This window comes from Pararge aegeria, chromosome 16, assembly GCF_905163445.1.
Source record: "Pararge aegeria chromosome 16, ilParAegt1.1, whole genome shotgun sequence".
NCBI lineage: Eukaryota > Metazoa > Arthropoda > Insecta > Lepidoptera > Nymphalidae > Pararge > Pararge aegeria.
In genome coordinates this window covers 2,492,357-2,508,417 of record NC_053195.1, presented here as the reverse complement: position 1 = coordinate 2,508,417, position 16,061 = coordinate 2,492,357, and the positions used below count along the sequence as shown (strand labels likewise).

General features: G+C 34.0%; 2 protein-coding genes across 3 annotated transcripts in view; one reads left to right on the top strand and one right to left on the bottom strand.

Moving 5' to 3' along the window:
• The window catches only part of LOC120630389, a 65,234-nt gene that overhangs the window by 33,544 nt on the left and 15,629 nt on the right, over positions 1–16,061 (top strand). Inside the window, 7 exon segments of the mRNA XM_039899611.1 lie at positions 620–792; positions 8,987–8,999; positions 10,831–10,976; positions 11,612–11,743; positions 12,788–12,978; positions 14,081–14,234; positions 15,575–15,749. Of these exon segments, the coding sequence (XP_039755545.1) occupies positions 620–792; positions 8,987–8,999; positions 10,831–10,976; positions 11,612–11,743; positions 12,788–12,978; positions 14,081–14,234; positions 15,575–15,749 (984 nt within the window).
• On the bottom strand, positions 5,575–7,791 carry LOC120630388 (glycine cleavage system H protein, mitochondrial). 2 transcript variants are annotated; one of them, XM_039899609.1, is made up of 3 exons: positions 7,649–7,791; positions 6,508–6,760; positions 5,575–5,906 (listed from the first exon to the last, which is right to left on the bottom strand). In XM_039899609.1, exons 2-3 carry the CDS (start codon positions 6,752–6,754, stop codon positions 5,647–5,649), a joined length of 507 nt encoding a protein of 168 aa, XP_039755543.1. In that variant the 5' UTR covers positions 6,755–6,760; positions 7,649–7,791; the 3' UTR covers positions 5,575–5,646. The 2 variants fall into 2 exon arrangements, with proteins under 2 accessions (XP_039755543.1, XP_039755544.1); XM_039899610.1 differs by lacking the exon at positions 7,649–7,791 and adding an exon at positions 7,104–7,246.

Sequence of the window (16,061 nt, the reverse complement as noted above, 5' to 3'; positions counted from 1 at the left end):
CTAGGACTACTGCCTTCTGTATCCGACTCTTGATCCAACAACCAAGCGAAAGCTTCTTAAGATGTTGGTCGAAGCTTTTCGCGAGAAGACCATTGGCTGAAACGACGATCGGAACAATAACGGTCGACTCAACGATGTGGAATAAATGGTGGTAATCTCTTGAGCAAGGTCCAAGTATTTTAATACTTTCTCCTTTTCCGCTTTCACCAGATTATCGTCATGTGGAATAGTAATGTCAACAATAATTACACGGTGCACTGAATGTCTCGTACTATATGTGGTCTTTTAAATTTAATATACCTGTCAGTGATGCACTGCTATTTTAAATGACGGCCGATTGGCGCAGTGGGCAGCGACCCTGCTTTCTGAGTCCAAGGCTGTGTTCGATTTCCACAACTGGAAAATGTTTGTGTGATGAACAGGAATGTTTTTCAATATCTGGGTGTTTATATGTATTTTATAAGTATAATGTGTATTACATTTATAAAAATATTCATCAGCTATTCATAGTACCCATAACACAAGCACTTACTTTGGGGCTAGATGGCGATGTGCGTATTGTCGTAGTATATTTATTTATTATCCTGGCTAATTGATTATTATTACGACTGTTTCACAGATACGTACGAAGAAAAGAAATACAGCCATATCGAGTTCGCGGTTAAAGACAATCAGCTAACCAGTTCAATCCAGTGGTGGGGCTACGGGGTCCCCTCCATCAACGCCATCAGGGTGCTCGGTCAGAACCCCATCAAAACGGTCACAGTAAATGACGTCATTGCAAACTTCACCGTCAACGATAACAAAGTTCTGACCATCGCCAGTGTCAACTTGGCACTGAATAAGCCTTTCACTATAAAATGGACAGCCAAGAACTAAAGATAAAAATAATAATTAATATTTGAATGTTTTTGAATATGTGGAAGTTTATTTTCGTTAATTAATTTTTCACTAAGGTGTCTTTGTTAGAGCCAAAACCCGCCACGCCACTCATCTCACGCCGTAGAAATAAATTCCAGCCTCATCATCAGGATGCCTGGTATTCTTCTACTATTCGAAATACCAGATCATTTCTACCGCGCACTTCTGATGTCAGTGATACTGACGTCACTAACTTTAATACGTCCGTCGCAATTAAAATCTTAATTATCTTGACGCCGCTAAATGAGGTTTAAAACGCCTTCACGCCGACATATATGTTTATTATAAAGCAGTGCAAAGCGCTACACTAACATGTTTACTAAAAGTAACCTGCTTTATGTTTATCTAGCTAGTAACATAAAATAGTCGATATGTAATTAACGTTATTGTGCGTTTAAATGAAGCGAAGGCCTGTTCAAAGCGTCCAAATTGTACCGTTTAGAACTTTTAGTGACGGAGCACGTAAGGGATAGTACCGCCTTGCTTATTTCTGCCGCTAAGCAGAATTGTTTGCGGGCTTAACATCCACGCCTCGGGATGGTCACAGGGCTGCAAGTTGCAGGACGTGTTCCTTGCATGCCTTGCGAAATTTAGCTTTGTTTACAAGCCATAGTTTTCCATTAGGCAGGTGGACCATCTGTTTACTCCGCCAATTATTATTATAAAAACTTCGACGCAAGTTCGAGGCCTCGTTCGGTATAACTTTTAACCACAGTTTGAGTCGTAAAAATTAACAGTACCATAACAGTGAAAAGGTGTTCAAATTTACGTCACAATAGTGAATTTCGTAAGCCATCAGATAAGATTAAATCATCATTCCTCATCATGTCAACTACACGGCACGAGTTGACCCACAATGAGGAGGAGTTTAAGGCTGATTGGTGGACTCCACACACCTTTGAGAACTTTATGGGTAACTCTCAGGCATCCAGGTTTCCTCACGATGTTTTCACCATTGAATCAAGTGATATTTTAATTGCCTAAAACGCATATAAAGTAGAAAAGTTAGAGCTGCCCGCTGGAAAGTGAATTCGAAGTCCCACCCACTGGGCTGTCAACGCTAACATTAAATGCTTATATATATATTAAGGTTCTGGACGGAAATTTTACGCCACCGCGTACGCAGTTTGGACGCCTTGATCGCATCTTATAATAACACTTGATAAAATAAGATATATGTTAAGGTAACTGCCATAATCAACCGGAAACTTATTGTTCAAAGTATATGAATGTTAGTAAAATACAAAGAAACTATTATTAAATATTTTATAATTAATAAATAATATTAGGTATCAAACATAGACAAGTGACATTTATTAATGAAGTGCAAAGATTTCGTATGGGAATTGTTAGCAATATGTTAAATAGATTAAATAAGTTACGTATCAAATAAAAATGGTATAATATTGTAAAGATAAGTAAAGTTATCGGATACTTTGTTTACGTTTTAGAAGACTATTTACCTAGATACCTACCTACCTAGATACCTACATATAAAGAATATTTAAACTATTATTACACAGAAACCTTTTACTGAAAAAAAGATATTATTAAAGAAAAATCTTTATTAATTTAACAAAAGGAATATTTAAGGATTATGTGCCTTATTTTGTTTGATTTTATTTCTTAAAAAGTATTAGGAGGGGATACAACTCCGTTATTGATTTAAATATTATTGTATCTGGAGATGTAACTGTCAAAGGAAGGTAAAGATTATAAACTAGAATAATAAGTTATAGATCTTATTCAATTGAAATCCCATTTTTATGTGTCTATATGTATAGTGAGAAATAATGCCAATTATAATAAATAGTATATGATATTATGATAGCAATTTTATATTAAGAGTTAAAAATATATAGTCGTAAAATTTTTACCTTAATCTATTTTGATCTCTGTGACATTTTTTTTTTGTACATAATTATTTTCGCGGTATACTTTAGGGTGCTTATGAAACGTCCAAAAAATAAACATCTTAACCTGTACCTCAAATTCCTTAATACATATAGCTGCTATCAAATCGCTTGAACTTTATTGACGAAGCACTCCTGTAAACAGAAGTTTGGGATTCGAATCCTGAAATTTCGCTTTGCAAAGAATCCCCAAATTTATAATCTACAAAAAAAACCCAATCGGGTTTTTGTTACGCCATAATAGATATACGATTATATTAATATAAAAATGTATATTTTCCTTTAAATTAATAACAACTTTTAAATAATTATATTTGCAATGTTTTCAGTGCACACAAAGGAAATACTGTACGTATAAAAAAAGTTTAGTTCTACATATTAGATCTACATATTTATGAACATAATAAAAATAGCTTCGACGTGCGTTAATACATACTAATATAGAATCTAAATGCAGAAATAGAATTATTAATTTCATGAGAAGAAAAGCTTTTTAAGTATGAAATACAATGAGAATTTATACTACTTTTTAGTACTACTAAAATCTTCTTACTGTTATTAAAATCTATGATAAATCTAGCTAATTAGATCACAGAGATTTTTTTTTAAATATTCAATAAGTATTTATGAATCTGACGCTTTAACACATAATTAATTAAATGTATTGCAATTTATCGCGAATAGTAGTTCATTTAATTCCGAGCAGTGTTAAGTTATGAACTCCAGATTTTGTACAAGAGGGCTGCAAAAATGACGATATAGTACTAAATTACTCAATATTAGTTAGTGCAGCAAGGATGAAGGAGTAATATAACGCTAGTAATGTCCATTTTTAATTTAGCCATAATCTATAGATTTATAATTTAGCAATTAGCAACGTTGTTATTGTCAAAAAATGTCCATACAATTTTTAACAATAAAAACTTTGCTTAGAACTTATCAACAGATTACAGATAGATAATATAGAAAGCGGACGTAAACAACAAGGTATTACGGACATTTTCGCTTTACGTTTATATGAATACAATACTTAAGCTGTCTCGCTCATAATATTTGTAAACTGTATACAATAACCAATGGCGAATGAATATATATCGCAGGTAAAAATGGTGTCTTGCGACTGGCTTAAATCGCAGGTACCGCATAATTGTAACTTATAAAAGTAACTACAGGTTTACTGTTATACATACGGTATTGTAACCGACAAGTCATATTAATAAGAAGTTTAAAGTTAAAAAGTATAGGTATTAAACAGATATGAGTTATCTAAAGATAAGAAATTTACAAAACATAAACCATTCACGTTTCGTTAAAATATGACTGACTGATTGATAAAGTATAAATATTTTTCAGAGAATCACAATCAGGGATGTACAAATACTCGAAAAATTTTAATATTTTAGTAAAATATGATAACGAGAGATCTACATAAGGCTCCTACTTGAAAATTTTAGGTATACATATTAACTTCAATATCATAAATATGTACATAATTTCATTAAATTTTATAATCTTTCCGACGGCTGGTTGGCGTAGTCGGCAGCAACTCTGCTTTCTTGCCTGTCCTAGGCCGTGGGTTCGGTTCCAAAAACTGGAAAATGTTTGTGTGATGAACATGAATATTTTTCAGTGTCTGGGTGTTTTTCTGTATGTTATAAGTATATTATTCATAAAAATATTCATCAGTCATCGTAGTACCCATAACACAAACTAAGCATAATTTGGGGCTAAATGGCAATGTGTGTATTGTAGTAGTATATTAATTTATGAAAATATAAACGCCAAAAAAATACTTGCCCGCTTCGTTGCCTAATGAAGATTTGAACAAGAGTTTGACTGTTATGTCTTCAATTGTAGTCATATTAATGTGATAGCTAACATATTTTTGATCTGTCAAATAATTATCTTGTTGTTAGAATTGTAACTAGCTTAATTTATGATCCGTTTAAAAACTGAGAATGTTTATCTGTTTTGTAATCGTGCATTTTATACCCGAATCCAGATCGTGTTGTGATATAAATTAGTTTGTAATGCACTAAATAAACATTATACTGCACAATTGGTGTTTTCATTTCAACTGTGCCCCTAAGAACTTGTGGTTCAAGTGTACGAACGAAGTGTGTGCTTTAACCAGGCAGGGTTCCAATGCTGGGTAGTTAACTCTAATATTGCTTATATACCTTATAATTATATTATATACTTATTTATTTTATATGAAGTCGGTGATAGACTAGTAAATAAAACTTTACTTCCTTTCGGTGGCGGGACCAAGTTCAATTCCCAACACCCACATCTAACTTTTCGGAGTAATGTGTTCTTAGTGGCTAGAACTTCTGCTTCACTTTCGGGGGACCGAGTTCGAACCCTGGCGTGCGTGCACCCTCTAACTTTTCTAAGTTATGTGCGTTTTAAGTTAAATATCACTTGATTTAACGGTGAAGGAAAACATCTGGAGGAAACCTGCAATTCTGGGAGCTCTCCATAATGTTCTCTAAGGCGAGTAAAGTCCACCATTCCGCACTTAGCCAGTGTGGTGGACTACAGCCTAAACCCACCTTTCTATTTTGGGAGGAAACCAGTGCCTTATAGTGGGCCGGTAGTGGGTTGATATGATGATGATCATGATGCTAATGGTGAAGAAATCTGTTCAACAGGAGTAACACAGCTATAAAGGCAACCTACCTGGTGATAAACTTTTCTTTTTTCTAATATTCTTCTCAGTTATAAATAAAATCCATCATCTCTTTAATAGCTTATATTCATTACATGACTAAACAACAACATAATCATAAATTAGTAAACAACAATAAAATCAATGATCTTTGTCAACATCCGTTTTCAAAAACTTTTCATAATCCACCTCCGTCATTAGCTCCTTTAACTCATCAGGCTGAGTCAGCTTCAGTTTAAACAGCCATCCCTTGTCGTAACATGATGTGTTAATTAGAGCGGGCTTCTTCTCCACATCAATATTTTTCTCTGTAACAGTCCCACTGACTGGTGAGTATATTTCGCTAGCTGCCTTCACACTTTCCAGGGCCCCACACTCATCGCCTTCTTTCACTACTGTACCTGGAAGGAAATCTTGAATTCTTAAAAGGCATATGTCCAGAACACTGCCCTTGCAAGAATTTCTCTCAAATGATAGTGGGCTAACCTGTTAGAGGCATTGTTATATAATACCCATACCATTAATCAATGTCTTGTGTGACATAGTCCTAGAACGCTAAATTGCTTGGCAGCTGGTCTTAGGTGGTTGAAGCCTCCCGCCTGACCAGGCCGGGGAAAATTCAAAAATTATAAATTCCCCATATAACCTCTGACCTACAAGACCCCTTCAATAATGACATTCTCTTTTTTCTCTATTGATAGAAGTTCTGGCATTTAATTCTAAAAAGTTTAGGAAATGACCTTTGATAATGAAAGAAAAGAAGAACTACATATTTTCTTTATTGGCCCTGTACACATAAACAAAATCTATTTTGTCACCTAGGAACTCAACTACACTTATTGCCCAAATGAAAGTTCAGTTTTGGTTGTTGATTTTTCTATGGGTGACTAAAGTAGCCTTCCAAAAACCAAAACCCAAGATCCATACATGTCAATGTAGATTTATACATGTCTGCTAAGTTGCCAGTTCTATTTAACCCCAAAAAAAACGAAAACTCCTTACCTGGGTCAGGAAGCTGGGCAAAGACCACATCTCCCAGAGATTCTTGAGCATAACTACTTATTCCTACAGTGCCAATGTCATTTTCTACTATGACCCATTCATGTCTATCCGTATATTTTCTCTCTTTGGTCTTCGTACTGTATCTATGTCTTAGTTCACAGTATGATTGTTTTATGTTTGACTGAAGAATGTAGTGTTTTGTAAAACATTGTTTAGTTGCTTGCAGTAGGTACCTTTGCAGCATCATATTTCTCTTAAAATAAAGGATGATTTTATTAATTTTAATGATTAAATGTTTACAAATTAATATAGTAGTTTGAATATTTTTGTTTTAAGCCTTGCATACTTATTGTCTGATTTTTTTAAATAAAGAGAGCATAACATTAGCTTCTTTACAAGAAATATTAATTGGTAAGACAGGTGTAATTTATCAAGCATATGAAATCAAGACACTGAATAGTGTTTGAAGATCCCAAAACTCCTTAAGTTTACATCCTGTTTCACTGCACAATCTAACAATCACAATCCAAGCAATTATCTTGAAATATCATCAAAATGCAAATAATTATTATATACAGCGGTAGTATGTAACATACCTGATAAATATTACTTGAATTATATCTTTAAAACACAAAAATGTAAGTTATAAATCATTAATTCAATCAACCTCTGAAATCTTTAAAACTTTTTACACAACACATTTGGTTTAAATGTGAACAAAATACATAAAAGACTATTTTAATGAGGATAAGTTGATAACTTGTGTAAATATGATATCAGTCTATGAGATATGAAGATGACCTCTGAACTATGTAAACACATTAAAGATTAAGTTGGCAACGACAATGCACTCTTAACATACTGTTATTTGATAATGTTATAACCATGCCCCGTATGGGGCATATTAATCAAAATTAATATTTAAAAGCTAAAATACTATATAAATTATTGTAAGCTAATGCAATTATTGAATCCATCGTTTTTTTAGTACCTACGTATATTGCATTTATCTATGCTAATGCAAGAAACAAGAACAATAAAGTTTTAATTACTGGATTTATTTAAAAATTAGGTATTTTAAAGATTTCTTTAGGAATTCACATTTATCTGTATGACTTTTAATTTTTATTAAAGTACGAACCTTTCCAGTCCTATGTAACTTTCAGATCTTATTTGTCTTTTAAGTCTATTATGCTAATATCGCTGAATTTTAGTACAGTTTTGTAAATAAATTGGATCAAAATTCAAAATTTTGAATTGAGATTTTAACATTGAAGGTTAACAGTTGCGGTGTGCGTCTATTAATTGACATTAAAAACATAAAACCGTAGTAATGTAAAATCATTGATAAAATTTATATTATCGTACGAATAGCTTAGTGATCCAAAATTATAATTATGAAAACTAAAACTAAATAATAAGATTATAAATTAAATCATCAGATTTAAGAAATTTAAATTAATACCCAAAAACTTACTGAATAACTTATGGCAACTTTATTTATTAATGTCAAATAAAAAACAGTGTGACCATAGGTTAGCTGTATTCTACTTTCTAGTTGGGAGTAGTACATTGATCAAAAAGTTTAATTTATAACATTTTATTGATGGTACCAGATTTAGTATTTTTAAATATTTTTGCGAGACTATTTGAGGATTTTTATATAACATCATTATCATCACCACGTTAACCGGAGCATCCTCAGGAGATGTTGACTTTACGGTTTCGGAGCGAAACGTGCGTAGACGGTACATTGCCGAGGATCTGTTTGGTGTGGAGTGTACGGATTGAAGTCATTATAAATTGCACCATACAGATTCTTCTGCTGTTCGTGGAGTATAGCAAATTAAACTTAATTTCATTACATATTATGGATTTTTCGCAAAGTTACGTCTGCTTCTATCCAATGTCTGTCTGTCTGTCTATCTGAGCATTACGCGAAAACTACTTAATGGATTTAAATAAAATTTGGTATAGTGGAAGCTGATATCCCGGGTCAACATATACGATACCTTTTATACCGATAAACAATAAGTTTCCTCCGGGAAACGGGATGAAATTTTTTTAAATTTTACTCCATAAATCCGTTAAATTTGAACCGATTTTAATAATTATTTTAATGTGTATACTATAAAACATGTAGTGTCTACTTTGAATCAAGATCTGATAAATATTGTCGGAGATAAAGGACATAACTCGTCACAAATGACAGTAAGTAGCAAGGCATATGGGACAACGATCGAATACATGCGTACTATACTACTTAATATTATAAATGCGAAAATTTGTGAGCGTGGATGAATGGATGTATGTATGTATCAACTAAAATAATGACAACGTACTACACAGTTTACCACGTAAAATAATAGTAATTGGTACATACTCGTAGTTAGCTACGATGATTATATGACGTTAGCATTACATCTATTCTAGCTCCTCGATTGACTCATACGCGGACGAAGTCGCAAGGGTCCGCTAGTATATTAATAAAGGTGTTTCAACTCTTCACCTATTACTAGTATGAGACGGACGGACAGAGGAGTCTTAGTGAACGGGTTACATTGGCAACCTTCAGTTTTTGGATTTAGTTCTTTTTGGTTACTTTCTAGCAGGGATTGGTAGAATTTTCGCGATGAAATACGTCATTAAACGTCTGTGTTAAACGTCATTGTTCGCCTAACCATGACTGAAAGATGTCAAACGAAGTTTAAAGAAAAAATTGATAATAGAAATTATATTATTTGCGCAGGAATTCTAATTGGTTTTTTCGCCGTTTTATACGTTTACAGGTGTGATAATTATTCTTGGTGACCGTTGTACAGCGAGCTTTTAATGCTGTTAAGTAATTGAGAAAGTTCGATGTTGTTTTGTTGTTTCAGGTTTCACTTGGTCACAATAATAGTTAGTTATGTTTTTGGCTGTGTGGCCTGCTATTATGCGTTGAGTTTGAATATCCTGCAGAGGTTTGTGGAACAAGTAGCATGCCGTTTCATGAAAAAGTTACCACAGGACGACGCTGGCGATACAGCTGTCAAAGTAAGTGCACTTTAGTGATAAGTTTTTATAAACACTTTATACTGCCCTAGTTTCATTCAAGTAATTGACCGTTGTAGAGGATCTTGCCCCTAGTAACGACTTATAATTGCACATAGTGTATCAACATATATAGGTGACAGTATGTGTAATAATGAATTTGATATTGTTAAATTAGTTTTATTATATTTAAAAACTTTTATTTATCTCTAACTGCTGCCTGCGTTCTTCTTCCACATCAATTATAGTTTTTTTACAAATCCTTTGGGAATTTTTTAATGTCTTTGGATAAATAGCCTTCATACTAGAGTTACTCTCCTCCTAGTTTCTCTCTTTCAACTAACTCTATGATAAAAATCAACTTGAGTGGTTGCATAGTAAGTGTGGGAGAAAAGACAAACAAATAAACAGTTAAGTTTAAGTTAAGTTTTCACCAGTGACTTCTTCTGTGTTTGTTTCGGTTTAATAAATATCCTGAGATTGGGGATGAACAAGGGATACTTTATCTCAAACTATTATAATATATTTCAAGGGATATATATGTTTTCAAAGTAACATCAAGGTCAATATAGCCGTTTATACACCGGCTGTTAAGAAACAATAGCTCTGAATGCTAATTGAGTGTGATATAAGACTAATATCTGCACTAATGACTTCATTATTAGTAATTTGTTATAATTATCACTCTCTGAAACTAGTTTGGTTTGTTAATTGCTTATTCAAATTGTAGAATTATAGAATTTATCTTGCTAGTTATAAATAGTTATAGATTTGTTGTGATGTAGTTTATAAAAAGAAAAAAACTAAAAGTTTTGCAAACAGTAGACATAAATACAAACTTTTTGGAACAGTTCCTATTATTCCATTTGTGGAAATCTAAAAGTGGCATTCTAAACCCCAACCACCAACTAGAGCTTACTATTTTTCAAGTATTAAAAGAGCCACCAACATCAAATATCTTTAGATGTATATAGTTGCCCCCTTTTACTTTTCTTGGAGGAAGTACCCATCCAATCTAAAATCCACAGTTATGAGAAAATTCTATGAAGTCATCAAATATGTCAATTATTATCTTCCATTTACCCACAACCCTGAAAATTAAAATCAATATTTTTTTGTGCTAAAACTCATTTCGTAATATGATGATTTAATTAAAGTCAATATAGAAAGCAAAAAGATTTTGAGAGTTTTAAGAGTTTTTACTTCCAAGGATTTTTTTCTTATGCTGCACATTAACAACATGTCAATTTCAATGTTGGGTAAAATAACTTGTCTTAAACTGAAAATGAGCAACCACTATAATTTGATTCGTTCTGATATTGCAGGGTTGCCACACTTGTGGCTCGAAGGGATGCAACCGTCATGATCCAGAAATATCTGCAGAGCCATGGACAGGTCTGCATATACACAAACAATTGGACCAGGCTATAGAAGATGTAAGTTGGAATATCTTCAGGGCCATTCATTGTCACTATCGTTAACATATTATATATTGGATAAAAGCAGGCATTACTTTGCGGAAATCCATGATATATTATAAAAATTAAGCTTAATTTGCTATACTCTGCAGGAGAATCTTAACAATTATTCACTATAAAGTCAACATATCCTGAGGATGCTGCGATTTTGGAGCGAAACGTGTGTAGAGAGTACATTGACGAAGATCTGTTTGGTGTGAAGAAATCATAAATTACACCATTCAGATTCTCCAGCTTTGCGCGGCGTATAGCAGAGTAAGCTTAATTTTCGTAATAAACTTATTATATTTTAACTTCTAAAGGCCTTTCAAATATACATGGAATAAAAATCGGTATTTAATTTTTTTTTTTTAGCGGCACTCTAATATTTGAAACATAAGTACTTATAGTTAAAGTGAGAGAAAACACTGAATAAATGTTTTGACATTTTTCCACATCTAGAACGAGTGAGAGATTTAGAGTTAAGACCCTCCACAGTAATCCAATGCAGATTGCTGGACATTGATATATATTATTATAACATTTTATTGATGATAAACTTAGGACTGGGTCTTCATTTAATAAAGAGATATGGAACATTTCTTTTTTTCCAGTTTTATAATACAATTTTAGAACAATTTGTGAACACATGGTACAGCAAGATCACTCAACAGCCATTTTTTGTGGACGAGTTACGACACCAACTTAGATATGCTTCTGCCTCACTACTCAAGAGAGCTGTGAAGGTAATTAAACTTAATAATAGCTCACTCTGTAATGTTCTAATTCTGTAGTAATATCAAAAATATTCTTTAGCTCAAAATAGAGCTTTGCAACCGTGTTTTAAGTGTCAATTTTAATCCAGGATGGGTTAAAATTCCTGAATTTTCTCTAGTCTGGTCTGGTGGGAGGCTAAGGCCATGGCTGGTCACCAACCAACCGACAAAGACGTGCCGCTAAGCGATTTAGCGTGAATAAAACTAAGATTCACAGGCTTTAGAGGTACATTATTTACTGCCTCTGAGACTTATCTGTGAAACAGAAAACCTAATAGTTTTTGAGTAAACCACTGCCATAATTTTTACTAAAAGAAATCAGATACAGCCCTAACATAACATGCAAAATTAAAATCATGTGACTCCTCTCACTTTATTAGGTACACGTCGCGTAGCCGGGGTACTATGCGCGTGTCAGTATTTTATCTTCAATAGGGTTGTCATAAATAAACACTTAAAATGTTTTGTTATGTTTGAAAAATAAGTATATGCTTCTTTTGATTTAATATTTTTACAGGGTGATTCCTTATAAAAAAAACTTATGCATCCTTCAACATTATTTTGTAATTCGGTTACACGTTGTATATGTACATATGTATTAAACGTAAGCTTATAGAAAGTACAGTATAAAGGACTATGTAATTGATAAAAAAGCTTGGGTGTGAATTTTTGTTCTAACCAGGTTGCTCTTCTAATAATTTTAAATGACATTGTGAGATGGTGATAACAAAAAAGAAAACACCCGGCTATGTTAGTGGTGGGCTTCTTCTTGGATCGAGACGCGTTTGGAACCCTCGTAGCTTTAGTTTTAAGTTTACGAATGTGGTTATCGCCATCATCTCACTACCGTGTAATTCTTATGTACACATCAAAAGTGCCACCCATGGGCCTACTCGAATAAAGATATTTTTGACTTTGACTATATATAAATATCATATCAAATATACTTCTAATTTCGAAAGCCTCTTGAGTGATGTAGAATTCTACTAAAAGCCTTATTTATTGCCTTCACAGATAAACTACGCGCGCTTTATCTGCTCGCGCCTAGTACCGTGTGCTTTACGTCATTACTCAGTGTGGTCGGCGGGCAGTCGGCCGACAGTGCACGTGGCGGCTAGCAACCGAACCGCTGAGTTGCGTTACCTGCGATGTGTCACTGAGGCACTTTTGCCGCATCTCTTGAAGACTGTCGAGTGCCAGAATACGTTAGTATAAACATTGATTATATTTGAAGTAAAACTTCTCTAGGCGCGACTAGGGATTAACTCAGATTTATTTCTGACGGAAGTAACGCTTACGTCAGACGTCTGTGTAGTTTCCGCTATTTAAAAATAATAATTTGGATTGGTCGTAAGTATATGTCATATACTCCACGCTTCTTGACTTATACGCCAGCTAGTGGCAAATATCATAATCAATTAGGATTATTTATTTCCAAAATTTTCAAACCAATAAATTGTGAATAGCAAAGTGAAGAAAAATTCAACAGTTTAAAGAAAAAAAATTAAATTGCAAAGTTTTTAAAAGTCTCTAAGTATACCTGTTTATTTATTACTTTTATAATAAATAAATTATTAGTAAATTTTCTGACGATTGCGACATTCTACAATATTCAATAACAAGGTTATGTTATATGTGCTGATCTCACCTTCGATTTTCTACTCTCAATTATTATATCCACAAATGAAAATATTTATAAAATGTTAAAGTGAATTACTTATGAATTGTAAATAGAATATAAAATTAAAATAGTGAATATTACATGAAATGGCGGCGTCCGCGGTACATTTCACTCTTTCATCAATAAATAATACTAAAAGTTTTACTTCAATCGCGCGTAAAGGTTACACGCACACACTTTTTTGTTTTAATTTCACTTCACTATATTACCACTTAATTATCCGGAACCGTTTGTTTTCCAGAGATGTAAAGTAGCCTATGTTACTCTCAGTGGCGTGCACTTCATACATTCACAAAAGCACTGCTTACCCTAATTCTTTGATATTAATCGAAGTTAGCTATAAGGTTTGACAGTGTACACTTTCAATTGTCAAAGTCTCGTTCCGGTGATTTAATTGATTCAATTGTACAAAAATCTCAAATTTTAACGTTCAGTGATACTTGGTGGTCCTATAATGAGATAACTAGATAATGCGGGGTAATAAAACTTTCAATGTATTAATTAAAAATTTTCTATTGTTAGTGCCGTTTTCTCTACAAACGTAGAATAAGGCGTAAGATTTTGTTACGCCAAAGAAGTATAACTTTTGACGCGTGTACATAAGTACACACATTTTTTTTTTTCAGTGCATTCCGTGTTCTAATAAGAGAGATTTTCGCTGGCTGGGTTCTGTTATCACTGACTGATGTGTTGGCCGACCCGTATATACTGAACACACTGATAGTGCTGGCCACTGGAGATGAGACCATGGCTATTCTTCCCGCCACACCAAATTATAAGGTAAATTTTATAAGTATGTATTTATGACGACCTTCCTAACCCAGCGGTGAGCGCTGTGAATTTAAGTAGGAGGTCTCGGATTCGATTTCCGGCTGGGGCAATTTGGGAATTTATGATTTGTGAATTTTCTCTGGTCTGGTCCGATTTTTGGCCGTGGCTAGTTACCACCCTACCGACAAAGACGTGCCGCTAAGCGATTCAGTGTTCCGGTGCGATGTCGCGTAGAAACCAATATGACTAGGTTTAAAGGAAATTGCATACAATTCTACAATAAACTACCAATTGTCATCTTGGAGATGTCTCTTAAAAAGTTCAAAGTTTGTATTAAACGTAAGCTTATAGAAAAGTCCTATTATAGTATAAAGGACTACGTACGATAAAAAAGCTTGGGTGTAAATTATTACTCTAACCAGATTGCTCTTCTAATAATTTAAAATGACATTGTGAGATGGTGAAAAAAAAAACACCCGGCTAAGTTTGTTGTGGGCTTCTTCTTAGACCAGGACGCGTTTGGAACCCTCGTAGCTTTAGTTTTAAGTTTACGAATGTGGTTATCGCCATCAACTCACTACCGTGTGGTTCTTATGTACGCATCAAAAGTGCCACCTGTGGGCCTACTTGAATAAAGATATTTTTGACTTTGACTTTGACTTTACTCCCTAACAGGTTAGCCCGCTACCCTCTTAGACTGCATCATCACTTACCACCAGGTGAGATTGCAGTCAAGGGCTTACTTGTAGTGGAAGAAAAAAAAAATCTTTGATTGTGCAGAAATTTTCGGTCTTTTTTTTTTAATAGGATAGGTGGTAGGTGGATAACTATCCAATTGAAACAGAGCAACACATTTTCGTGTAAAACGGGACCCTATTATATTATGACATGACCTATACTAAGACACCGCTGTCCGTCTGTCTGTCCGTCAGTCTGTATCTCATGAACCGTGATAGATAGTTTGAAATTTTCACTGAATATATTTCTGTTGCCGCTATAACAACAAATACTAAAAACATAATGAAATAAATATTAGGACGGCCTATTGACGCAGTCGTAGTATATTTTTTTATTTAAGGGGGGCTCCCATAAAACAGACATGTTTTTTTTTTTATGTGTGTTATTCATAAAAATACTCATCAGTCATCTTGGTATTTGTAACACAAGCTACGGTTACTCTGGGACGAGATGGCGATGTGGGGATTGTAGTATTTTTATTTTATTTAAGGGGGCTCATATAAAACAGATATGATTTTTTTGCCGTTTTAATGGACAATGGTACGGACACGTTCGTGCGCGAGTCCGACTAGCACTTAGCCGGTTTTTGGTATCGAAACTTTACTCCACAGGTAGAATTTCTGGAGAACTTCGTCCGACAAACGGAATCAGCGTACGGCGCCCGAGCAAAACTACTCCGTATTGACTTGGAGCTGCTCCTCAATAATCAGGACCACTTCTACGCCCTACTCCATCACCTGAAGACCACCACAGACATATACCTGCTACAGTTCTATAAGGATATAAGTGAGTTGAGTTTGCCATATCTGTAACGAACTAGAGGATATTATTTTTTATAATTTTTATTAGTGTTTTTACCTACACTCGGAGGAATTATCAATTTTATAATACACTAATAAAAATTATAAAAGAGCAATGTGTCATCTCTTGTTTCAAACGTGTCTCATTGTAATATGGACCTTTGAAAAAGTAGATCGAAACTGCAACGTTTCCTACTAGATGACGCTACAGTCGCTATACGACTGATGTGAACGGCACTAATTTCGGCATCGACGGTAGGAGAGCCGTAGCTTAATGAGAGAAAGCGCTCAGGCCGCG